This window comes from Theropithecus gelada, chromosome 16 (assembly GCF_003255815.1).
Source record: "Theropithecus gelada isolate Dixy chromosome 16, Tgel_1.0, whole genome shotgun sequence".
NCBI lineage: Eukaryota > Metazoa > Chordata > Mammalia > Primates > Cercopithecidae > Theropithecus > Theropithecus gelada.
Genome location: NC_037684.1, coordinates 26627834 through 26652484, shown reverse-complemented (window position 1 = coordinate 26652484; position 24651 = coordinate 26627834). Strand labels below are relative to the sequence as shown.

The 24651-nt window shown below is 56.1% G+C and overlaps 1 protein-coding gene and 1 long non-coding RNA gene across 2 annotated transcripts in view; one reads left to right on the top strand and one right to left on the bottom strand.

Moving 5' to 3' along the window:
* Window positions 1-133: 133 nt before the first annotated feature.
* On the bottom strand, window positions 134-24298 carry MLLT6 (MLLT6, PHD finger containing). The gene is made up of 20 exons (XM_025361068.1): window positions 24121-24298; window positions 22835-22914; window positions 22305-22359; window positions 21973-22082; window positions 20442-20545; window positions 20140-20233; window positions 17763-17939; window positions 16990-17088; window positions 13965-14181; window positions 12833-13447; window positions 12205-12386; window positions 11865-11973; window positions 10300-10366; window positions 9988-10133; window positions 9312-9509; window positions 9134-9222; window positions 7658-8007; window positions 7113-7203; window positions 4915-5271; window positions 134-4335 (listed from the first exon to the last, which is right to left on the bottom strand). Exons 1-20 carry the CDS (start codon window positions 24227-24229, stop codon window positions 4294-4296), a joined length of 3291 nt encoding a protein of 1096 aa, XP_025216853.1. The 5' UTR covers window positions 24230-24298; the 3' UTR covers window positions 134-4293.
* Window positions 23603-24651, top strand: part of LOC112608938 — a 3176-nt gene continuing 2127 nt past the window's right edge. The window contains exon 1 of the long non-coding RNA XR_003116138.1: window positions 23603-23809. This is a non-coding gene — a long non-coding RNA (uncharacterized LOC112608938). The remainder of the gene's footprint in view (window positions 23810-24651) is intronic.

Genomic DNA, 24651 nt, shown 5'->3' with positions numbered 1-24651 from the left:
GCTGAGCATTCGCGTCTGTGCGCGCTCTGCCGCTGAGTGCCGACAGAAGGGCCGCAGCCCACGCCCTCCTACCCTCCCGCAGTTGGCACCCACCTCCTGTCCCTTTCCATAAAGCCAGACCACGCACGGACTCTTCGGATTTTTTTTTTTTTTGCAAAACATTCTTTTATTAAAAGAACAAGTGCTGTTTACGAACTGCCCTTCGTACAAATAACATCCGTTATACAAAGATACAAGATCCGGGTTATGCACAATTCCAGGCTTGGAGGTGGCAGGGGGCATCGCCTTTGGGCTGAGGATATCAAGGTTTTAGAAAGAATGAAAAAGGAGCCCCTGGGTTTGCAATCTGTAGCTTCCCCTCCCTGCTCCCTAGGAAGGGTCTGCTACATGGAAACAGGCTGGGATAGAAAGGGGGCGGGATGGGAGCAGGGGTGGGGTTTCCAGTCCCACCACCCCAGTCCCAAGTTGAGCTGGAGAAAGTGAACAAAGGGGAATGAAGGCACCCCTCAGTTCCCAACTTTTCAGTAGGTCAAGACAAAGTGGTCGGGAGCTAGACACACTCTCAATCTGGGTCGCCATGGCAGGAGAGAGCCAAGGCTACTTGCCCACCTTCCTCAGAATTCCCAGTTGAAGTTACCTCAATCCCTCTAGGCACCTCTCCCCAGGAAAATAAGTTGAGATAAAGGAGAACTGGGTGCAAGCTGCCCACCCCTAACTGGCCCACTGCACACCAAGGAAGATCCTAGAAGGTGGCAGGGGAAGCCTGTGCCTTTGAAAACTTGTCTTCATTTCCAATTTGGGAAAGAGAAGCGTGGAGGTTACCCTTTCTCAGAGCTGGCCCCTAGCTTGGGCTCCTCTCATTTCTCTAGACCCTTCCTGAGAGTCTGGGGTGAGCACCTCCCTAGAACTCAGTATGGGGGGAATGGGCAGGGGTCCCCTCATCAGCCTCAAGGTCAGGACACCTTGAGGCAGCGCAGACCCAGGAGCCTGAGGGGGAAAAAGCCCCACAAATAGGAAAAACGAACCAAGACAATCCTTAAAGTGTCATTGTCCATGGAGAGGATCCACTAGCTCTGAGCTAAGACAGTCAGTGCCACATAGACACCCTCCCACCCCAGGCACAGCCCTGCACTCACACTGTGTGTCACACACACAGGGACAGCAAGCCAGCCAGCCATGTGGAGACCATGCCCTGGGAACCAAGGGCCAGGAGGCCACAGTCCTGAGGGCTGGTCCTGGCCCTGTCACTGAGCCCCTTCTAGGCTTGGAGCTGTCATCTGTGATGGGAGGGGCTGGCTGAAATGACCCCTAAAGACAGGTCCCTTCAGCGCTGGCATGCACCAGTTGTGACCCCACAGCAGGCACTGCCTCCGTATGCACCCCCACTCACACCTTCTCACCGAGGGTGGGAACACCCGACTCCACATGCTCACCCACTCACACCTCCTCACTGAGGGTGGGAACACACGAAGCTCTGCTCTCATGCGTTTCCAAACTCTGCTTCCGCTCTGCAAACCACATCCTTCCCCTCCCCCAGACAAAGAGATCTACAAATCTGGGTCCCTTCCCACCCTCCACCATCCAAATTCACTCTCGTAAAAGGGACTGAGGTTAGGAGAGGGTGAGATCGTTACAGTCATCCCCCTGCATTGGTATTCTGCTCCTCCTGAAGCTTTCCAGACCTTTCCCGTTGAAGCTCCCTGAGAAGGAAATGCCACTACCTCTCTCATTAGAGATGGGGGAAAGAGAAGAGGGCTGCATCAATTCATACCCAGCCTGGGCCCTGTCTTCAAATCTAACCACAGTAGCCCAGTCTGGGGAATGCAAGCGGCTTGGGAGAGTTGGAGAACAGACACTTGGAGATGAGCTGAGGGAGGGAAGAAGTATTGGGCGGGGGTGGGGTATCTTGGTTTCAATGCACAGAATCACTTGGACCTCTCACTCTTCAACATGGCAGCCTCAGGGTAGATTTACTTCCCTTCCCATCCAGACAGAAGTTAAGTTTCGCTCTAAGTGGGCCAGCCTTGGGCAAGGGTGTGGGTGTGAATGAGCAACTCTTCTAAGAATCTCTGAAGGTTACTTTTCTTTTTTTTCTTTTTTGAGACAGTCTCACTCTGTCGCCCAGGCTGGAGTGCAGTGACACGATCTCAGCTCACTGCAGCTTCAGCCTCCCGGGTTCAAGCAATTCTCATGCCTCAGCCTCCCGAGTAGCTGGGATTACAGGTGTGTGCCACCACACCCAGCTAATTTCTTTGTATTTTTAGTAGAGACTGGGTGTCACCATGTTGGCCTGGCCAGGCTGGTCTTCAACTCCTGACCTTAGGTGATCCGCCCGCCTCAGCCTCCCAAAGTGTTGGGATTACAGGCATGAGCCACTGGGCCTGGCCTGAAGGTTACTTTTCTTTTCAGTGGTTTGGGGCAGGGAGTTACACAGCTTAATAGATTAAGATGAATAAAATGCTGAATTCTATCACTTCTAACATATTTAGCATTAATAAAAAGTGAGTATTTCTGAGGTCATCACAACTGCCTCTCCCTCCCCCAAGCCCTTGCAAGTGCCTAAGAAATTGCCTTTGAAGGATTCCCACCCCCTCCATTATCAGCTCCCTAACATCTTACAAAGTCTTATCAACAGGAATATTAATATTACTTTCAGTATCAGAAAAAAAACAGTTGAGCAGCACAGGCAAAAATATATCTGCACTACGTTTCTGTTGTTGCCAAAAATATACACATCTTCTTTTCTTTATTAAAAAAAAGAAAAAGAAAAAAAAACCCAACAACAAAAACCCAAACAAACACACACAGAAAAATCCACACATGCAAAGAGACTGACAAGGCGGGAGCCTGGGGAAGCTGGAAACCCCTACCCTGGGCTCCAACCCCAGTGCAACTGAAACAGGGACACAGGCTTCGCCTTGCCTCTTGCCTCTCTCCTGACCGTCCACTCAGCCTCTGGGCCAACGGCCTGGGCAGGCGGGGACTCTTTGAAGGTAAGAATTGCCCACTCTACCCTGGGGAAATAGCTGGTGGGTAGGGGACAGTTGTTACGTCAGCTTAGTGGCTCCCCTGGTTGGTGGGGGTGGGGTGCAGGAGGCAGGCTGGTTAATTCTGGAAGGGAGGCTTTTGCTAAAAGCAGTGGCATTTCCCTCCACCTTACCCCCTCCCCCAAGCCCTGGGGCTCCCCTTGTGCCAGAGAAGGACGAAGCTATCAGTGGGGTAGGGGCCCTAAGGGGGCCCTGAGACCATGGGGGAGGGAAGGCAGGATATTACCCTGATTCAAAGCCCCGAGCCCCCAGTGACTCTCCAATATTGGAGTACTACTCTGGTTTTTGTTAACCACTCATGCCCCCAGAGAGGGAGCAAAGGTGGTGAGGTGGGGAGGGTGCAAATAAGAGCTGGGAGGTCCCCTCTCTGGCGCTGCTTCATCTGACCACTGCGCCTATCCCTACCCTTGGCTGCCCTGGGTCCAGGGGTGAGAGACAGGCAGACAGACACACACACATACACACACATGCACACACACACACACACTCACACACTGAGTCGGGCAGCTCCATCTCCCCACCCTCGGCACTCCTAAGTCCAATAGTGCAAACAAAGGGCGGGGCACCAAGGAAGGCTGGAGCCTCCCCGCACCTGCCCTCTCCTCCCCATCATGGGGCCCCAAGAGGCTGAGGCAGCTGGGACTGAGTGTGATGCTCTCCTGCCCCTTCTCCAGCCCCCGACATCTGTGGGCTTTTACAAGCTCAGCTTGTGCCCCTGCACTTGGGGGAGGGATGGCGAGATAAAGTCCAAGGGGTCCCTTCTGCCATCTGCCCGAGCTGGGAAGAAACTGCAGGTAAAGTGGGTCCAGCCCTTCTTCCATAAAAGATTTCCCCGCAGGGAAAGGCCCATGGCCTCTCCCTCCACTTCTCCCCATTCAAGTGCTGATCCATTTCATGTGACAGGTCCAACCAACCCCCTACTTCTGCCATGGCCCACTCTGCTCTGGGGAGGGGGGGACCTCCAAAATATTTGCTGGGGGTGGAGCTTCTAGGCGGGCTTGCAGCCTGTCCTTCCTCTGAGCCTCACAAAGCGGACAGTGTGGAAAGGGAAGGGGGCCAGATGGAAGGGGCTCCCCTCTCAGTCTCAGTCCTTGGCACCAGGAGCTCCCCACACTCCCTGGACCTCAGCACAGGCTCTGGGTCAGGGCTCTCCAGGGACTGGGCGCAGGCGCCTGCTCCAGGCTAGGACCCCACAGGCCAGGATCTGCTCCCTCCACTTGGGGGGTCAGGAGGGGTGAGGGTGGATTTAGCCTTTTTCCTGGTTGACTGAAGCTCCTTTGTCAGCGGTCTGGAAAGAGAAGGAGGGAGGCCGGGGGTGCGGAAAGTGTCAGGTCCTAACCCCGAGATAAGAACAGCTTCCTGGGCCAAGAAAGCTGCTGTGGGGTGCTGAACCGGGGCCAATGGAAGCCTCTGGACTGGGCTCTGAGGGGTGCATGCCAGGGCCGATGCGCAGGGGTGTGAAACCATCCTGCAGAAGAGCACCGGGCAGCGGAGGCATGTGCCAGCTAAGGCTGTGTGCCCTCAGGAGGGGGAAAGAGGGCCTTTCTGACATTGGCCTACCCAGAGGGTCATCTTTTTCTAATTGGTCTGCTCAGAAACAAAATGGCTTTTTCTAATTGGTCCTCCTGGAGGAAGCCTGTTTTCTAATTGGTCCTTTTCCTCTGAGCCCATGCTCAGATTGGATCTCTCTTGACCCTGCAGGAGGGCACCCATGTGCAAGCAGAGGCCCTGGGGTCTGAGGCAGGGCACTTCGCTGACCTAGGGGTTGCTTCCTTCCCCCTGCTGAGGCACCTGATAAGCCTTCTGACAATCCATCTCTACCCGTCCCTCAGAGGGGAGGCAGAAAGGCCCCGGGCCCCTTACTCACCCCTCCTTTGGGGCCACCGCCACTGCCGTCTGCTCCCGACAGGCTGAGGAAGGGGTTGGTCTGGGCAGTGAGGACTGGAGGTCCGCCTGCTGCTGCCACTGCTGCAGCTGCAGCTGCTGCAGCCATGAGACTTGTGTTGTTGCCAAGCGAGGGAGCCACTAGGGCTCCAGCGGGCAGCAGGGGTGGAGCAGACGCCGTGGGCAGCAGGCCAGGGGTGCCCGCAGACAGCAGCGGGGTGGAGCTTCCTGCCAGCAGGCTGGCCATGGGCAGCTGGGAGCCCCCAGCCATCTGCAGGCGCTGCAGCTCCCGTTTCTGCTGGATCTGCTGGATCATCTGGTAGACAACAGTCTGGTGTTCCTGCAAGGGGGCCAGACTGCTTGTTGGCCAACAGTCCTGGGGATCTCTAACCTGCTGCCTGCCTGCCCTACCTGGCTGGGCCCCACCCCATCACACTGGAACCAGGAGGCAAGAGGCCTGAGAGACAGTCAAGGTACTGTCTCGCATTTCCCACTTAGCCTCGGTCTCCCCATCTAGACAAGAAAATGGTTGCATGCCATTGGCATTTGTCAGCTGCAGCACTGCCAGCCAACAGCAGGGCATTTACCATCTCTGGCCCTGCCCACAGAATCACCCCTCAGCTCCTAAGACAACCACAGACGCCCCCACGTTGAAAAACACTAAACTGGGTCAATAGTTTTCTTTTTTTTTTTTTTGAGACGGAGTCTTGCTCTGTCACCCAGGCTGGAGTACAGTGGTGCGATATTGGCTCACTGCAACCGCCACCTCCTGGGTTGAAGCGATTCTCCTGCCTCAGCCTCCCAGGTAGCTGGATTACAGGGGCCTGCCACCAGATCTGGCTAATTTTTGTATTTTTAGTAGAGACGGGGTTTTGCCAAAACTACTGACTAGGTCAATAGTTTTCAATTCACTGGACACTGTGGCTCACGCCTGTAATCCCAGCACTTTGGGAGGCTGAGGCTGGTGGATCACTTGAGGTCAGGAGTTTGAGATCAGCCTGGCCAACATGGTGAAACCCCATCTCTACTAAAGATACAAAAATTAGCTGGGCATGGTGGCATGCACCTGTAATCCCAGCTACTCCGGAGGCTGAGGTGAGAGAATCTCTTGAACCCACGAGGCGGAGGTTGCAGTGAGCCGAGATCATACCATTGCACTCCAGCCTGGGCAACAAGAGTGAAACTCTGTCTCAAAAAAAAAAAAAAGTTTTCAATTCCCTTTCTCTTTTGTTTTGTTTGCTTCTATCATTTAAGATTCATTTATTTTTGCTTTGAATAGGCAAAGCCTTCTTAATGTCCCAAAAACCAAAATAATATATCAAAGTTTACCTTAAGAACTTACTCCTCCTGCTTCCATCTGGTCCCTACAGGCAGCCAGCTGAACTGGTTTCCTGTCTAATGTTTCTTTATATTAAAATGTTTATTTTTCTTATTTTTTCAACTCCCTGTTTTGTTTTTGAGACAGGGTCTCATTCTGTCACCCACGCTGGAGTATATTGGCGCCATTTCAGCTTACTGCAGCCTCCATTGCCCAGGTTCAAGCGATTCTCCTGCCTCAGCCTCCTGAGTAGCTGGGACTACAGGCGCGTGCCACCACACCCAGTTCATTTTTTGTAGAGATGCAGTTTCGCCAAGTTGCCCAGGCTGATCTCAAACTCCTGAGCTCAAGTGATCTGCCTGCCTCAGTCTCCCGTGCTTGGATTACAGGCGTGAGCCACCACGCCCGGCTGCTTCCCTCATTTTTAAAAAGTAAAACCCCTTTTCTCCAAAGGTAGTTTCAGCTGACCCAACAGGAGACAGACCCAAAGAAGATACTATGGTTGAGGGTGGTGTCACCTGCTCAGCCACTTAGACCCTGGAGTTTCCCCTGAATGTCTTTGGGGCTGGGACTGAAATGCTCAATAACTGAGGACTTGCTGCCCTCCAGAGTCTCTCACCAGGATGCGGACCTGGGGCTATTACAGCAGCCCTTTCTCAATGCCCAGGGGACCCTGGGCGTGATCTTATCCCCCTTCCTCCCATGGATGCTCCACAGGGCCCAACCCCAGTCTCACAGGCCCAGCCTGGAGCTTCCCCCACCTCTCTCTGCTCCTGCCCTCTCCTGGCTGGCCCTGATCCTCTGAGATGAGCCCTTCCAGGCAGACCAAGGGGCCCCTGAGGCAGGGAAGGGAGGGGCATTACCGGGGTCAGCTGCGGGGAGGCCAGGAGCTGCTGGAGTTGCTGGAGCTGCTGCTCTTGCTGCTGAAGGAGGTGTCTCTGCTGCTCGGTAAGGCTGAGGTGGGGGTGGAGTGGGGCGGGGGAGCAGACAACACACAGACCATGGGGGAGGGCCAGGGAAACACTCCTGCTCCCACTCCCAAGCCCCCAGACTCCCTCAGACCCAGGGGAAGCAAGGCAGCGATGTGTGATCTTAGAACACTGTGCTCATAGGGTGCAGTGGGAGGGATACAGTTCTGATTTGGAAGAACTGTCCCAGAAGGAAATCCTAGAGTGAAGGAGAGGAAGTCAACAATTCTTTTGTCCCTGGGGAGCTACCGTTCAGAGGACACTCATGTCTAACAGTCTGTGGAGTCCCTAGAGGCCAAGAAGTGAGTAGGATTATATACCCTGTGAGACGAGAGGCCATTTGTCCTTTTAGAGATTGTGGGTGTTTTGGGGAGAATCCCTCCCTTCCCAGAGCCAGCCCCCCACCCTGTTCCCTTTCCCAGGGCTGAGCTCTCCCTCACCTGTTGAGACAGCCTGGCAGCTGCAGCGTGGGGGCCCCGCCAGCCTGGCTCAAGCTTGCGGGGTTGGGGGCAGCAGCCCCATTCAACCCCCCAAGGAGCCCATTGAGGGGCAGGCCCCCACTGCCTGCCAGCCCCCCCAACAGCCCCTCAGCCATGGGCATGGCCCCCAGCCCTGCTGCCCCGGGTGCCCGGCCCAACCCGTTCTGTGGCTGGGGCGGGAGCGGGGCAGGGGCCCCAGGCAGGGCCAGGGGCAGAGTGGCAGGGCTCTGCTGGAGCAGGGGCAGCGGTGGGGGCGTGCTGTGGAAGGACAGCGACGAGCTGCTGCGGCTCGGGCAGCCTGAGTGTGGGTCCTGGGGAGGGAGGGGGAAGGGAGGGGTCAGACGGCCAGCATGACTTTTCTGGCCCCTGGCCCAGCACCCACCAGCATTCTCAGAGCACAGCAACCCCCACTTCACCCCCAGGCACCCTGGAAGAAGCAAGGTCTGGGAATGAGAGCTAAGAGTCCAAATTGTCTTCACAAATCATGTTTCCTGACTCCTTCCTGAGAGCCCAGCGCCCCTCGTCATCCTCATTTAACAATGGACAATGATGATGGTGGTGACCATCTGGTGAACCAGATCCTGAGCTGAGGGCTTGACCTGTGCTATCTTGCTATTCTCATTTTATGCGTGAAGCCATTGATTCTTGCACAGGTTAAGTAACTCTGCAGGCAAAAGCACTACAGCTGAAGTGAAAGGCTCAGGTTCAAATCCTATGTCCACAATTCAATGGCTTGGGTGACCTTGGGTTCAACCTGTCTTAGTTTACTCACTCATAAGCTGGAGGGTAATAGTAGTACCTATTCCACAGGCTAACTATGAAGACTAAATGAATGCTTTAAAAAATCTCAGCACAGGGCATGACAAAGGGTAAGTGTGCAATTAATGCTGGTTATTATTTTGATTATTATTGCCCAAGTCACACAGTTAACAAATGGCAGAGAGAACAAGAACCCAGTTTGTTGGATTCCAGTAATAACCACAATGCAACAGCAACTGCTATTCCAACCGCCACCAATTACACAGGAATTATTCTGTGTGAGGCGCTATAATAAACCCTTCACAAATACTTCTCAAAGAGGCCTTCCCTAGCCACTTTCTATCCACAGAAGCAGCCCTCCCCCGTTCTCTCTCTCACAGCCTTCAGTTTCTCTCCACCCTAACATGTCTCCCAGTTTGTAATTACTCCTTCTTCGCTTGGGGTAGCCTATCTTCAGAAGCAGCACTGTGCCCGTTTTGCTCACTGATTGCTTAGCCAATGCCTGGCACTAAGTGGGCACCTCATAAATATTACTTGATTAAGGGAGGACTGAATGGATCAATCAATTGCTCAGTCAGTCACTTCACTGCCCAGCCTCCAATAGCTGCGGGGAAGAGATGGGACCAGGAGAGCCTTGAGTCTCCCCCTCCTTCCTGCCCCGCTCCTTGTAGCGCCCACCTCAGAAGAAGTGGACAGCGAGTTGTCCAGGCCGAGGCTGCTCTTTCCCGGAGGGCTCTTGCTGGTGCTCAAGGAATCGCTGCTGCCGGCTGTGAGAGGGATGTCACAGGCTGCAGTCAGGGACAGTTCGGACTGCAGGGCAGGAGCCTCTCTCCCAGGCTGGGCGGGATCCCCTCACCTTGGGGAGGCAGGCCATAGGGCCCAGGGACAGGGCCGTTGGCGGCAGGCAGGGCAGCAGGCAGGGCAGGGAAGGGCACAGAGAGCTGCACGTTGAGAATCTGCAGCCGCTCCTTTTTGGCCGTCAGGCTCAGGATCTGCTCTTGCAGCCTCTGGTTCTCCTTCTGCAGCGCGTGCAGCGCCTTCAGCATCTCCACGACTGCGGAGAGAGCGAGGAACCTGAGGGCGGGGCGAGGACGGGCGGAGGTGGGGCCAGGGGGCCGGGGGCGGGGCCTGGAGGGGAGCCAGGGCTCAGCCCTTAAAAAGGAGGCGCCAGCCTAATGAGGGACACAGGTGAGCTCTGAGAAGAGAGGCGGGAGTTGGGGAGCTACAGGTGTGAGGACCTGGGGCAGAGCCTGAGGCTGGGGTCGAGGCCATAGGGGTCAGGAGAGAAGAGCGGAAGTTGCGGTTTGGTAAGGTCGGGGCCCGGAGGCCACGAGCGCCAAAGGCGGGGCGCAGAGGAGCCAGGGCCGGTACTGTGGCCTGGCAGGGATGGGAGGTGAGGCCCAGGGTGGCCGAGAGTCAAGGCTGGGGCGGGGCCTAGGGGCGGAACCTTAAAGAAGCTTGGGGACTTCGGGGAGAAAGATGACTACTGGGGCCCTAGGGCAGGCGTCCCGACCGGCGCCACCCCTCCTCACTGTTGACGCCGGCCTCCCCGTCGCCCTGCTTCTCCAGAAGCTGCTCCATGTTAGTCGTCCCTGGGGCCGCCGGGTCTAACTGGCCGCCCCCACAGGGTGCAGAGGCTGTCTGGTCGAAGAGTGCGGGGAGGCTGCTGATGGGGGACCTGCGGCCAGAAGGAACCTGGGCTCAGTGGATCCGACCACTCCAGGCTCCTCCGGCCCTTCCCCCGTACCCCCCAGGGGTTCCAGCCCGCGCCGGTCTCTCCGCCCCTCTTCCCTCGGGTGTCCCTCCTGCCCCCAGCCCCTCCTCCAGGCCGCCCCTTCCCTCACATGGAAGACAGACTCTCCTGAGGGGAGGTCCCCCGACACCGGAAGCTGCAGTCCTCCAGGTCTGGCTCTTGGAAGAAGGGAAGGCTGGGATCAGCGGGGAGGAGTGGTCGCTGCCTCAGGGTTCCCGCCCCCGAGGTGGATATGGGATTGGGACCTCGCCGCAGATCCCCTTCCCCAGGAATCCCCAACACCAGACTGGCAGTTCAAGGCCAGAGCTGAGGGCCCTGGCTTGGAAACCCTGCCCCTGGGAGGCAAACCCCGGGCATCTGCTCTCCCTTCCTCCTCTGGGGTGAAGGCTCCACTGTCTGGCTTCTTTCAGATCCACCGCCCAATTCCTTTCCTGGGATCTTCAGAATTATAGAAATTTGAGGTCAAGACAGACCTGGATTTAATTTAAACCTGACACCAACTTTTGTGACCTTGGGCTCCTAACCAGCCTCTCTGAAGTGACTGTTACTAAGATTAAAAGAAGGTAATAAATGTGAAGTGTTTACCTGAAGGGTTTAGCTGGCATGTAGCAAGCCCTTAATGACTGCAGCTATTATCATAATTAGCTCTGTATGACTTTTTACATTCATCAGATCCCTAATTAGGAGGCAAAACTCTTCCTTGGGCTACAGAATCCCTGCCGTTCTTAAACGTGGAATCATATTTGTCCCCTTTAAGGCTTACCTGAGTCGGTAGCCTGGCTGTAGTCCCCGCCTCCCAGCCTGACAGGTGGTCTCCCTGCACCAATCAGCTCTCTGGGGCTGGGCTGACTCTCCAGGGAGAGGGCGGGGAGCTTGTGGCCCGCCCCCTTAACTCCTAAATACCCGGAGAGGTTGAGACCTCCGTAAGGGCTGATCCCAAGGACACACTCCGATGCCAAGCGGGAGTCACACTACACCGGTGAAAGAAAGCACTGGGCTTGGAGTCAGGAGAACAGACTCTAAGCTTTGGCTCTGCCATTCCCTGCCTTGAGCAAGTCTTCCATCTCTGTCTTTTTCTTCTGTGAGATGGAGCAGTAACTGCCCTGACCTGCCTTCTCGCTGGTTCTAACGTGAAAGTGGTTTGCTGTGTGTGGATTTTTTTTTTTTTAAGAGACGGGTTCTCCCTATGTTGCCCAGGCTAGTCTCCTGAGTAGCTGGGATTACAGGCGGGAGCCACCACGCTGGGGTTTTGTTTTGAGCCTGGGCGATAAGACTTTCCTGATCTCCGCTCACTGCAACCTCCGCCTCCCAGGTTCAAGCAATTCTCCTGCCTCAGCCTCCTGAGTAGCTGGGATTACAGGCGCCCACCACCACACCCGGTTAGTTTTTGTATTTTTAGTAGAGACGGGGTTTCACCATGTTGGCCAGGCTGGTCTCGAACTCCTGATCTCAGATGATCCACCCGCCTCAGCCTCCCAAAGTGCTGGGATTACAGGCGTGAGCCACCACACCCGGCCTGTTTGTTTTTGCAGGGAGGGCAATGGCCAGAGGGAGGGGGCAGCCAGAAAGCTCTCCCATTCTTTCTGGGGTCACATGCAGGTGATGGGTGTCAGACCTTTGGGAAGAAAGGGGAGAGGGGGTCAGATATTCACATACCTGTGTGGCTGCTCTCAGCTTGGGCGAGGAGGGGGTTAACGGCACCCATGGGGGTTCCAAAGATGTGGGTAGAAGGGAGGCTAAAGGTAGAGCCAGCCAAAGAAAACACCTAAGGGAGGGAGGTAGAATCCCCTGGCAGTTATTCTTGGATCTAGGGCACAACTGTGTGTACTGGGGTGCACGGGGCCGGGTGTGCTGGGGAGCAGAGGGGACCAGAGCCCGGAGGGAGGTCTGGTGGCAACTCAGCCCAGTTGCGCCAATTCCCACAGAAGGCTAGGGTCCTCTGTCAATCTGTCCCCAACCTGCCCAGAGAAGGAGGAGCCCGGGAGTCAGGTCTCACCTGAGTGGTGGAGATAGAAGCAGAGGAGGAGGGGAGGGTGCTGGTGAATGGGGAGCGGCTGAGGCGGGGCAAGGCCGAGGTCCCTGGGGGCCCCAGGAGGCTGGAGGAGAGAGGGGTGCTGCAGACGGCCCGTAGCATCCCGCCACTGTGGGAGATGGGGTCCTTATTACTGGTGTAGATGCCTGCAGGCACAAGGAGGACAGAGGGAAGCACACGGTTACCCTCCACCCCAGACTCCTGCTCAGCCAGGGCTGTGACAGCCCCTCCCCAGCTCCAGTGCTCCCTGATTCTGGCTACACATCCAGTCTAACCCTCTTGCTGCAAAGATGTCACTTCTTGCCTGGGTGACATCTGCTTGCTGCGCCTGCTTGTTAAACTGCCCTGCCCAGGGCTGGGGAATTCCTAGCTTTTATAATCTCCCTCCCAAAACTTGGTAAAACCTTCTGACAATCTGCCCCCAATCCTTTCCACTCCAGGCATGCAGAGGGGGATGTCCTGAAGGTGACTGTCTGTGCTCTGTCTTTTGGAGGAGTATCCATCCCATTTCCTTCTAAGTGCATGTGTAAGCTCTGTTCCTCACTAGACTGGCTGGGCCCTGAAATGCCCTCTGTCCCCAGGGGTCACTAACCTGCCCCTAGTAAGGGGGACTCGAGGCTCAGGCTGGGCAAGCTCCCAGAAGGCCCAAAGGTTCGGGAGGCCAGACCTCCCAGGCCAGAGCTGACCAGGGAGCCTCCAGAGAAGGGTGAGGCAGCAGTGGCGGTAAAGCCAGCCAGCTGGGCACTGGGCAAGGATGGGGCAGCTGGGGCCCCAGTGCCCTCCTTGTTCCGACTGCCCTTGGGACGGCCTGGCCCGTGGCGGCTCCTCTTGCTGGCTTTGTGCTTCTTCTCCTTCAGGCCTGTCTCAGGGGTCTCATCAGCAGGCACAGGGGTGGCACTCAGTGCGGGCATCCGCTTGTGGGTGCCTGCTGAGGCCCCAGACCCCGTGACGTGGGGAGATTTATAGTCCCCAGGGGAGGGCGCCCGGGCCCGGCCTGAGCTGGAGGTGGTGGTGGAGAAGCGCATGATGGGCCCAAAGCCAGAGAAGACCACCTTCTGCTCAAAAAGGTCAGCCTTGGGGGGCTCGGGGGCTGAGGGAGAAGGAGGGGCTGAAGGGGCGGGGGCTGTGGGCTTGGAGTACTTGTCCTCCTCTGGCTGCTCCAGCTTGGGGAATGCAGAGAAGTCAGGGGAGCTCTGCAGGGACGAGACTGTGCACAGAGGGAAAATGGTTACAGCTGGACCCCAGATCCCTGCACTCCCTCCCACTCCCACGTGTACTGGAGGGAGAGAGCTCTGGTCCAGGAATGGGGACGCCTGGTTTCCTGTCTCAGCTCTGCTACTGTCTGTGTCCTGGGATAAGTACCCCCGACCCCTCCAGCTTTCCCACCTGTACTAAAATGGAGAGTAACTCGCACCCTACTGGCCTCACCAGATGACTGTAGCGATTATAGGAGATAATGTTTATGGGGTGCTTGAAAAATTGTACCTTGCAGCACAAATGTAGGGGATAAGGAATACTGTTATGGGTTGGTGGAGGAGGAGAGTTCTGGCTCAAGAAGGAAGGGTTTAGGGGCAGGGTTGGAGAGGAGGGGATTCCCCATCTTTATCCTGAACCAATGTAGAAGTAAATGAGATGCACAACCAATATGCAAAGTCCCTTGCCAGAAAAGCTCAGGATGAAAGGCTGTCCCTGCTCCCAGCTTCCTCCCGGATGCTCACACTCACCTGCAGGCTGGAAGGGCCCCCCAGAGGAGGAGGAAGAGGAGGAGGAAGAGGAGGAGGCAGAGGTAAAACTGCTCACACCTTTCCCACTGCTCAGTTTCTTCCCCTTATGACTCAGGCTATGGCTGGAAGACTTTTTCCCCTTTGAGTCCCTGCTGCTCTCAGAGGTCTCCTGCGTGCTGGCCTCATGGTGGGAGGAAGAGGAAGCTGAGGAGGAGACCTGAAGGAGAGGAGAGAGGAAGGTTCGACACCGGCTGCCTGGGCCTGTGCTGATCCTGATGTGGGAGTGAAGCAGGGGGGCACAGGACCTCGCTCAACTGGGAGAGCCCACAGCTAGTTTCGTGAAGGACTTCTGGGCAGGGAGTGGCTGGGAGCTCCTAGGCAGGGATATGAGGAGGCAGATGTGGCACTCCTGGGTGTGAGGCAGAGGGGAATTCACTGAACCCAAGAAGTCGTCTGTCTTTCACCTTAGGCAGGGAAGATGGAAGCTGAGGGGGAGATGAAAACAGTCCCAGAGTCTGAAGAGATTTACTCATTGGTCCATTCATTCACTGAATACTTAGGGCGCCTAAGGCAGCTGGACCTATGCTGGAAGCGGCGAGGCAGAGAAGAGGACCCACAGGAGAATGGACTTCTCTGGTGCCATCCTGGAGCCCTCCAGCTACTACTCCAAACTTCAGCCCCCTGGCTTTCCACCCATTCTCTAACCACCCCATGCTCTTCCTAGACAACCTGAGATTGCACACACTAAGCGTCTGCCAGGAGAGCCTATCCTTACTCTTCTTGGGAAATTTCTCATCCTTTAAAATCCAGCTTAGAAGTCCCTCTTCCCTGAAGCCTCCCTAAATACCTCAGGTAGAACAAGGCACTCTGTCCCCTTATTTCCAGAGAACTGGGCACACATGACCACATGTCAACAGCTGCTACTCTGCACTGAAATGTTCTGTCCTGTGTCTGAGGCACCAGAAACCAAGGAGAGTGGCAGGGTGGTGGTTGAAGGAGCGTGGGCTCTAAGTCGGGCAGAGCAGGGTATGAGCCTGGCAGGCTCTGCCCTTTACTGCTATGTTTTTGTTTTTTTCTTATTTTTATTTTTTGAGATAGAGTTTCACTCTTATTGCCCAGGCTGGAGTGCAATGGTGCGATCTCGGCTCACTGCAACCTTCAATCACCTCCCGGGTTCAAGTGATTTTCCTGCCTCAGCCTCCCAAGTAGCTGGGATTACAGGCACCGGCCACCACACCCTGCTAATTTTTTGTATTTTTAGTAGAGGCAGGGTTTCACCATGTTGGCCAGGCTGGTCTCGAACTCCTGACCTCAGGAGATCCACCTGCCTCAGACTCCCAAAGTGCTGGGACTACAGGCGTGAGCCACTGCACCTGACCTCTCTGCCATGTTATACTGTGCAAAGTCTCAACCTTAATGAGTATCAGTGTCCTTACGGGGAGCACTATGCATATGTGGTGAGTTGGAAGCAGCATGATGCCAGATACATCATATGGGGTCAATAAATGATGAGACATCCGATGGCAGCAGGTGAAGAGCACAAGCCTTCAAGCCAGACTGCGTTGGAATCTCAGCTCTACCACTTTACTAGCTGTGTGCTTTTAGGCAAATTACTTAACCTCTCTGTGCCCCATCGTCTTCATATATTAAATGGGGTTGGTAAATTTCCAACCTAATTGGATTATTTTGAGTATTAAATGGACTAATCTCCATATGCCCTTCCATCTCCTGATTCCAGAACACAGCCTGGCATGCCGTGAGTTCATTCGTGCTTCAGGCTGCTGCCAGGGACGGCCCTTTTCCTCCTGGTAGCGACCAGGTATTCAGTCAATCGTGCTGAACAGATAAATGCTGAATGGAGGCTGGACCGGAAACAAGAGCCACCCTGCCCTGCCCCTCCCAGGCAGAGTCCTGGTCTCTGTCTTCCTCTTTGTTCTTTTCAACAGCTGGAGTTCTGAAGGGAGCCAGATGTGGTTCTGAGAGCAAGGGAAGAGAGGGGCTGGGGGGAAGGGTAGCTGAAGTGCTGGGTCCAGTGGAGGGGGATGGGCGGAGTTCTCTGGCATGTCCAAGGGACATCCAGTTACTGGAGAAACTCCCAGATCCCTGGCCGTTTCTTGCCACCTGCCTGCAGGGCCCTGGAAAGGTCAGAGGGCATGAATGACAAGCTCTCCAGGTGAGCCCTGGGAAGCAGGGAAAGGAGAAGTTTACTGGGGCAGTTGCCACAGCAACATCACCCTGGAAACCTGATACCTGAGCCTCCTGCTAAGGTGCCCAGAGCTCTGCCAACCGTCTGAGGTAGGGTGGAGGTGAATGGGCAATAACGGTGACAGGAGGGAGCAATTTCTCCAGCTCCCCGCACCCTCCTGGGTTCTCCTCCCATGGGGAGGGCAGCTCGTAGGGAGCAGGGAGGGCTGTTCCAGCTTGGATTAGTAATTCCCTGGCCTAGGGTAGGGCCTGCCTATGGCTCATCCAGATGCTGCCCATTTCTGGAGACAGGCCTGATATACCATGCCCTGCTGGAAATGGGGGGGATGAGTGGGAGTTTGGGGGTACTGTCCAGGGGCCTGCCCCCCATGACACCTTGGTCAGAACTTTCAGCCCCTCCAACCTGCACGGAGTGGGATTTGGGTTGGGTGACAAGCTTTGGGTGTCCTCCTGATGGGGCGTAGGGGATGTCCTCTACTCATCTCTGGGGATATGGGCCCTAGAACTTGGAGAGCAGGCCTGAGTGCCATCCCCCACTCTCTGCAGACAAGAGTCCAGGGCTGAGGCCCTCTGGACAGAGGCAGATGGGAACATCTGGCATCCAGCACCCCAAACCCCCAATCCCATGGTTGGTCAGTGATTGGTGGCCCCTTCTAGGCTGGAAGAGAGTAGAGGGTGTGGGGTGGGAGGGGAGTGGCATTAACTTGAAGCTATGGGGAGGGTACCCAACTCCCTGGCTCACCAACCTCTCGCCCCTCGCCTCCCTCCCTCTGCCACCCCAGACCCACGCGCCATCCCTCCTGAACGTGGGCAGCAGTACCTTGTCAGCAGTGGGGACCACGGGCGGGGTGAGGATGCTGGGGGGCGACTCAGGCCGCTTCTTGTGCTTCTGCTTAAGGCGTTCTTTGTCCTTTCGACTCTGGAAAGGAAGAGGTGACTAGGTACTGTGCTGGGGGGCTGTCTGGGCGAGGATAAACATGACATGTGGGTATGGGGAGCTGACACCCTCTCAGGATGGGGTTTTGTGGGCATCATCTCTCCCTGAGGAGGGCAGGATAATGGGCTGGGAAGGAGCAACTCAGGCAAGTTCCTATGAGAGCCAACAGCCCTTCCCCCGGCCCCGCCTGCTAAAAATAGCCTGTCCCATTATCACGCCAGTGCCACAGAGCACCTCGCGCGTGAACACACACCTGCAAGGGTGTCCACCTGGGACACAGCTGCACAGACGGACAGGAGCAGGGCACGCTGTGCTATGTGGTGCGAGGGAACGCAGGCATTAGCACTTACATACTAGGTGGCACATGGCTGGACTGCGGAGACATGTGCAACGTGCAGAGCCATGTGTCTGGGGCTTGGGGGACACTGTGATGTCACGGGGAGGACCCAGAGGAACCACTAATACAGCCACAGGGAAGCCAAGTTCCCACATCACCCCCGTTTCACTTCAGCCCCCTCCTGCCCTCAGTGGCCTCAGAGGAAGGAAGAAGGCAGGGCCAAGACCTTAAGGGCACCTCATGATGGCTTCTTGAGCCATGTTTGTGAGTCTCTGAGTCCCCATGTGGGAGTGACGACAGGCGAGGGAGGGGCTTCTACCTTCTTCTGGCCCCTCTCGTGGTGGGTGGGGTGCTTCTCCTGCTGCGTGGATGGTGAGGCTGACCGGCTTCTCCTCCCAGAGATGAAACCACTGCCACCTCCCCCCATGCTGCCGCCGCTGCCGCCTCCTCCTCCAGTGCCTCCTCCGCCTCCCCCGCTGCTGTGCCGGGATGTCTTCTGGGGGAGAGATTTGAGAGAAATTGCAAACCCTCCTTTCACAGGCTTAGGGAACACTTCCAAAAGGTTAAAGGATCCTGATCCTGGGGGTCAGTCCCATGTGCCCCGTCCGTCACTAAGAGGACCTCATGCCCTCTATGATGCTCAGCAGAAGAGCGTTCCCCAGCCTGAAAACCCTAGAGCATCCCAGCTGGCTCGTCTGATGTCAGAGTCAACCACTGAGGCCCGGGTCTTTCACTCTCTCCATGGTGCCCTCTTGGCTGACTGAGCCACGGCACGTTTCTACCTCCTTCCCTGGAGCAGAGGGTGTGCAGGGGACCCTCATGGGGAGCCAGTGCTCCCCTGCACTCCACGTCCGATCCCCCCTCTAGACACCTGGCTCAGCTATCACCCCCTTCTCCTTTTTCCTGGCCCCTCCCCTCCACCAAACACAGTGGTTGCTCCCGTCCCAAAGGATATGCTGCCCTTAACTTGAAAAAAGCGGGGAAGTAAACATCAACACAACCCAAACAACCCTCATGCTGCCTCTCCTCCCAGCCAGGGCCCGCCTCCCCCATTCCCTTCACTACAGACCCAGCCTGACGGCTTCACCCTCCCCGGGCTTGTAGCTGCTCCCTCTAAGGTCACCAACTACCTCCCAACTGCCAAGCCCAAGGGTTAATTTCAGGCCTTGTCTGACCTGGCAGCTCCCCAGTGTTGGACACAGCTCCTACCTGCAGAGCCCCATACCCTGCAAGGCCCCCTCTTTTGTGGCCCACCTGATCTATCCTTGTGGACACCCTGGGATTATAGCCCCAGCCTTATAAGCCTGGAGCTGCCACTACACCCTGCCCAGGAGTCTGACATCCACCAAATCTAAATGTCTCCACATGGCGCCTCCTGCAAACCAAACCAAGCTCGTTTCCTTGTCCTAAGTTATCATCAAACCCTGAAACCAAGGTGACCATGTAACTTATGATCCAAACCTCGACACTTTGAAAAATGAAACAGGGGAACTATTAATAATTACACCAGGGCAACAGGTATAAACTGGGACTGTCTGGGGCAAATTAGGACATGTGTTCCCCCTACAGAAGCCAGCTGCACCCCTTGTTCATAGCACCCCCAGGTATTCAAGCTCCATTTACTCAGTGTCTAGAGCCTAGATCCTAAATGTCACCCCCAACTCCTACTTCTCAGCCACTCCCACGATTAGGCAAGTCTCCCTAGAAATGGTTCTAGCATCCAGCCTCACCCCTCCATCCCCCTTCTCGCAGCTGTCTCCCGGCCACCAGCCTCAGCCCTTCTGGTCCAGCCTCACAGCGGCTGCCAGGGTAATCTTCCTAAAAAACAAATCTGATCATGTTACTCTCCCACTTACAGGCCTGACAAGCCTGTGGCTAGGGGGTAGATCCAAGCTGCAGCCAACTGCTCTGGAACACCTCACGGCTTCTGGGACACACGAGTCTCTCCACACACACAGAGTAGCACCCTTTCCAGCCTCCCCCTGGGCCCCAGGCCTGAAGCCTGGGGCAGAGACAAGCCCAGCTCGGGCCCTGCTTTCTCACCTCATCTCCTGCCTCTTCTCCACCAAACACCCCATTCTCCCGCCGCTCACCCATGCCCTTCCTCCTCTCAGGACTTTGTCCACACTAGTCCCTCTGCCTGGGACTCGTTTCTCTGTTTGGCAGGCTCTTGAGGAGTTTTCAAATTAGGCTGCCCGTTCTAAATCCCATCTACCAGCTGCAAGATAAGTTATATAACCTCAGTGAGCCTTAGTTTACTCATCTGTAAAATGGGGAAAATATAGTACACCTAGTTCTTAGGGTGGGTGGGAGGACCACGCAAAATAACACACGGCAAGAACTTTGTCCTAAGGCAGAGGCATAGTAAATGCTGCCTCCCACACAAATGTTGGCTCTTATTTTGATTTCCACCTCCACTCAGCTTAAATGCTACCTCTTCCTTAAAGCCTCCTAGACTCCGACAGGCAGAGTCTGAGCTTTGTCTTTTGGGACAGACTGCTTGGTCCAGCTCTGATCCACACACTTGAAGCTATACTTTATTCCTCATCCAATGAAGAGCTCCTCTTGGGCAGGGACTGGGTTCTTTCCCTCTCTGTCCTCCTAGCACCAGGTACTGGCCTGGCCCAAAGCCCATGCCCTCTAACCATCTAACCACAGCTGACTGACCCTCTCATGCACTGGCCGCTGGGACTCACCATCTTGCTGAAGTGGTATTTGCAGTAGCCACAGTACTTGACGTTGTCCACCTCCAGCACTTCTTCCTCACACAGCAAGCCTGCCATTTGGGCACTAACCAGAGAGGGCAGCCTGAGACGGCTGAGGCCACATATCAGATGAGCCACCTTCCTCCCACCCTCCTGGCCCCCTGCTGAGGCGAAGCCAAGACCATCCAAAGAAAGCATTGCCACCACCATCAAAAAGACAGCAGCTAGAACGAGCCTGATCAGTGGCCATCCAGGACAACCCCAGGGGGCGGGGGGTGGGACGGGGGTCTCACCAGGTGACGTGGAAAGCTTGTCGACATCCATGGCGGTTACAGGTCATGCAGGCTCCTGAGGCCGCCTTGCTCTCCCGGCCCTGCTCCTCACAGATGTAACAGGTCTGCAGGACACAGCACAATCGTCCCCTCCTCCAGGGAGCCCCTGTCCTACTGATGGTCCTTAGGCCACCCCTTTCATTCCATTTGCTCTCCACAGTCTTAGATCAGTGCTATCCCACAGAACTGTCTGCAGTGATGAAAACGCTCTATGGTCTACACTGTCCAAGACAAATGCCACCAGTCACATGGGCTATTAGCACTTGAACTACGGCTAGTGTGACTGAGGAACTAGATTCTAAATTGTATTTAATTCTTGTTTATTTTTATTTATTATTATATATATAATAAATTTATTTAATAAATAAATATTTATTTATTTAATATTTATTTAATAAATATTTATTTATTTAATAATATTTATTTAATAAATAAATAATATATATTTATTATTTATTTATTTATTTGAGACAAGAGTCTCCCTCTGTCGCCCAGGCTGGAGTGCAGCGGCACGATCTCAGCTCACTGCAACCTCCTCCGCCTCCTGGGTTCAAGGGATTCTCCTGCCTCAACCTCCCGAGTAGCTGGGACTGCAGGTGCTCACCACCATGCCCAGCTAATTTTTGTATTTTTCTAGAGAGAGGGTCTCATCATATTGGCCAGGCTGGTCTCAAACTCCTGACCTCAGATGATCCACACCCCTCAGACTCCCAAAGTGCTGGGATCACAGGTATGAGCCACCATACCCGGCCTGCATTTAATTTTGATTAATTTATGTAGCCATGTATGGCCAACGGCTACTATGCTGGGTAGCACAGTCCTTGGATGGTGAGCTCTGAAAGGCCAAGGCCTGTGTCTGTCTTGCTCACTGGGGAGCTTATGCCCACCTCTGCGCTTCTGCGCAGGCCTTCTTCTGCCTGGAACCTGGGGCCCTCACCCTCCTGGAAGCTGGCTCCTTCTCATGCCCCAGGTCTCAGCCTAAATGTCTCCTTCCTTTAGCATCTGGTCTAAAGTAAGCCCCCACCAGGTCTTTATTTTAATGTCTTATTTTCTTCACAGCACTTATCACAAATTGCATTTACTTTGTCTTTTTACTGATATTTATGGTCTTTGCATGCAAGAACTTGCATTCCATTGAGCGGGTAGCACACCTGTCTTGATCAGCACAGAACAGCATATTCCAGCTACCTTGCACCAGGTCTGGCGCATAGTAGGCACTTAATAAAATGTGTCCAGCAAAGGAATGAATGAAATACCTGTGAAGGTCTACCCTCTGGCAGAACTACTGCAGAGGAGCCTACTATTTCACCTGAGTGCCAGAGCACGAGTGTGTCTGTCAACAGAAGGGTGGTTCACTGGTAGGTACCTACCCACCTCCCAAGTTCCCTTTCAGTGCTGGTTGGACAGAATCAAATTACACTGGATGAAGAGAGCGTTGGAGGAACCCATGGATAGGAGGGAATTGGTAGGGGACACAGCGGGGGTTGCCGACCTTGTTGAAGCGATCATGAGGCACGTACTGCAGCACGATGGGCTCCATGGTAAGCACGTTGGCAAATTGCACCTCGGGGATGTAGAGGGCACACACCACATGTGCCCAGCCTGGGGCAGTGTGGAGGTGGCCTCAGCTGCAGATGGCAAGCTGGAGACTCCACCCCTCATGACCCCACGCTGCTGACCGTTCCCTCCTCCACAGCCTTCCCATCAGATTCCAGCACCAGCCAGGGAAAGAAAACCCAGCCTCCACCCCAACCCAGTCCACTCCTGCCTTCCCAGACCCTGCTCAGGGGGCCTTGCTGACCTCAGCAGATGAGCCCTCCTCACCTCCATTATCAGTCCTCTTCAATGCCCCGTCTTTGTGTGGGCACAGCTCACACCTCTGCCAATGCAAGGGTGCACAGGGGTTGGGGGATCTGCTGAGCTGGGCCCTCTCTGAACACATTCAAGGGGTCCCTGGCTGAAATGCTAAGCTCTAGCGGGGGATGGATGGGGCTACAGTGGAAATAGGATTGGCTGTGAGTTGGTAACTGTTGAAGATGAGGAAGGGGACATGAGATTCATTATAGTTTTTCCTCTACTTTCATATGAGTAGGAAACTTCCCATAATAAAAAAGTTCAAACAGACAAAAACCAAAGCCCCATGCCTGAGATGGGGCAGAGGGAGGGATGAGCGTGAGGCAGAGGAGGGGTTGGAGGTAGGTGTGCAGGAAACAGGAAGTCTGTGTGACAGAGCTAAGTCCCACCCTAGCCTCGCCTCAGAGTCCCCTAGCTCAACCAGAGTCCCCTAGCTCAACCGGAGATGCTCAGGTGTGTGGGAGGGGCCGGGGAGTGGAGCGGGGCAGTCTGGAACTCACCACCCTGGCTGCTCGCTCCTGAGATTCACATTTCCGGCAGAACCAGGGTCCCGTTGGCACCTGAACGATGCCATAGCAAGCTGAGGGGGGGGAGGACAGTCGCTGAGCAAAGCTGTCAGCCAGTGGCTTTTTCCCAGGGTAACTGGGGGAAGGCGGTGACTCCAAAGAACTAGAGCCAGTTCCAGTAATGGGGGCTGCTCCCCAGTCTGGGGGTCACTCACTTAACAGCAGGACTGCCCAACCGCACAACACCAGCCTTCAATCACACAATCAAGCACTCCAAACAGGGCGGGAAGTCTGAGTCTTTGACCTTAAACTTCTAGAAGATCCTCCCCCCACGCCCTTTCTGGACTTGTTTCCCAGCTCCTTCCCCGGACCAGCCATCAGCATCAGGAACAGAGAAAACCAGAGGGGACAACAGTCACGACCGTCAAACACGTTTTGTTGTTGTGGGCGGGGGGATTTCTTAAAGGGCCAGTGAGGGACTAGGCGGAGAAGTAGGGGGTCTAGGGACCTCATCTTCTACTTCTAAGTATCACAGAGTCAGGTTAAAAGTCAAGGCCGAGGGCAGGTGCGGTGCTGGGAACCCAGAGGAGCGTGGCGGGAAGAGCCCCGGGCCACAGCATTCAGGGATGTCCCAGGAAGGGGGGGCCCGGCTGCTTGTGCCAGGCAGGCGGGAGATGCCAGCCTGCGCCCTCGGCAAGATTCCTCAAGGAGTTAACTCCCGAACCATGTGCTGCTGGGGGAAACTCCAAGCCTCCCTCTTCTCGATTCCGGCCCCCTGCACAACCTCTCTCCTATCCTTAGCTCTTCCCCGGCGGATTTTAGGAGTCCCTTCTCCCCTGGGACCCTTCTCTTCCCTTTCCAAGTCCGCTCCTCCCATTATCCGGAAGCGAGGGGGGATGACGCCCCCCCTTGACCTCTTCCTCCGGGAGCCGGGACCAAAATAACCCGGCGGGAGGGGACACCTCGCAGGTAAACATTCCCCGGGCAGCCCCGACACCGGCGGGGTGGGGCGCGGGGAGTTCACTCATTGCTCCCTAGACTCTCCCCAAACTCCCTCAACTTGGGGTGGGGGGCGCGGAACTGGAACAATAGGCAAGAAAACAATGCCTGACCCGGTCTTCCAGGACCGGGCGGGGGGAGCCCCCCCACGCCTCCCTTCCCTTCAGGTGGGGTGGGGGAGGGGCACGCGAGCCCCGGGAGGTCTCCGGAGGGCGCGGCCGGGGGCGCCCCGCGCACGCCGCCCCCAGGGTCCCGCCGCCCCCCGCGGGCCACCCCCATACCTTGGTGGACGGCCACGCTGCACGCGTGCCCATCGCAGTAGACCAGCGGGTTCTCGGCCCAGCCCCTCTCGTCCGAACATACGCAGCAGCCTCCTACCATCTCCTTCATACTCCCATGAGCTCCCTCCGGGGCTGGGGCGGGGGGCCGGCCGGCGGGGGTCGGGGGTCAGGGGGGAGGGAGGGAGCGGGGGGCCGCGCGCCTCCTCGCCCCCTCCTCCTCTTCCTCCGCCGCCGCCGCTTCTTTTCTTTGCCTCCTCCTTCCTCCTCCTCCGCGTCCTCCTCCTCCTCCTCCTCGCTCGCTCTGTCTGGCCGCCCCCCCCGCCGTGCTCTCGCCCTCATGCCCCGACGGGCCCCCCCCACAACAATGAGACTCGCACGCCGGGCTCGCCCCCTCCGCGCCGCTCGCCCGGCTCCTAAGGCCGCCCCGCCGCCGCGCAGCCCGGGCCCGGCGGGGGAGGCGCCGAGTGGCACATCGCGGGCGCCCGCCCGCCCCGCGCCGCCCCGCGCCACCCGCTCACGCGCCGCCCCCCC

What these genes read in the sequence shown, in the direction of transcription:
- MLLT6 (XM_025361068.1), bottom strand. Translation starts at nt 24,229, where the DNA reads ATGAAGGAGATGGTAGGAGGCTGCTGCGTATGTTCGGACGAGAGGGGC. An exon ending in AGGAGCGAGCAGCCAGGGTG is followed by an intron (nt 22,360 to 22,834) that starts GTGAGTTCCAGA and finishes TTGCATTGGCAG; the next exon opens with AGGTGTGAGCTGTGCCCACA. An exon ending in CTGCCAGGCTGTCTCAACAG is followed by an intron (nt 7,204 to 7,657) that starts GTGAGGGAGAGC and finishes CCCCCACCTCAG; the next exon opens with CCTTACCGAGCAGCAGAGAC.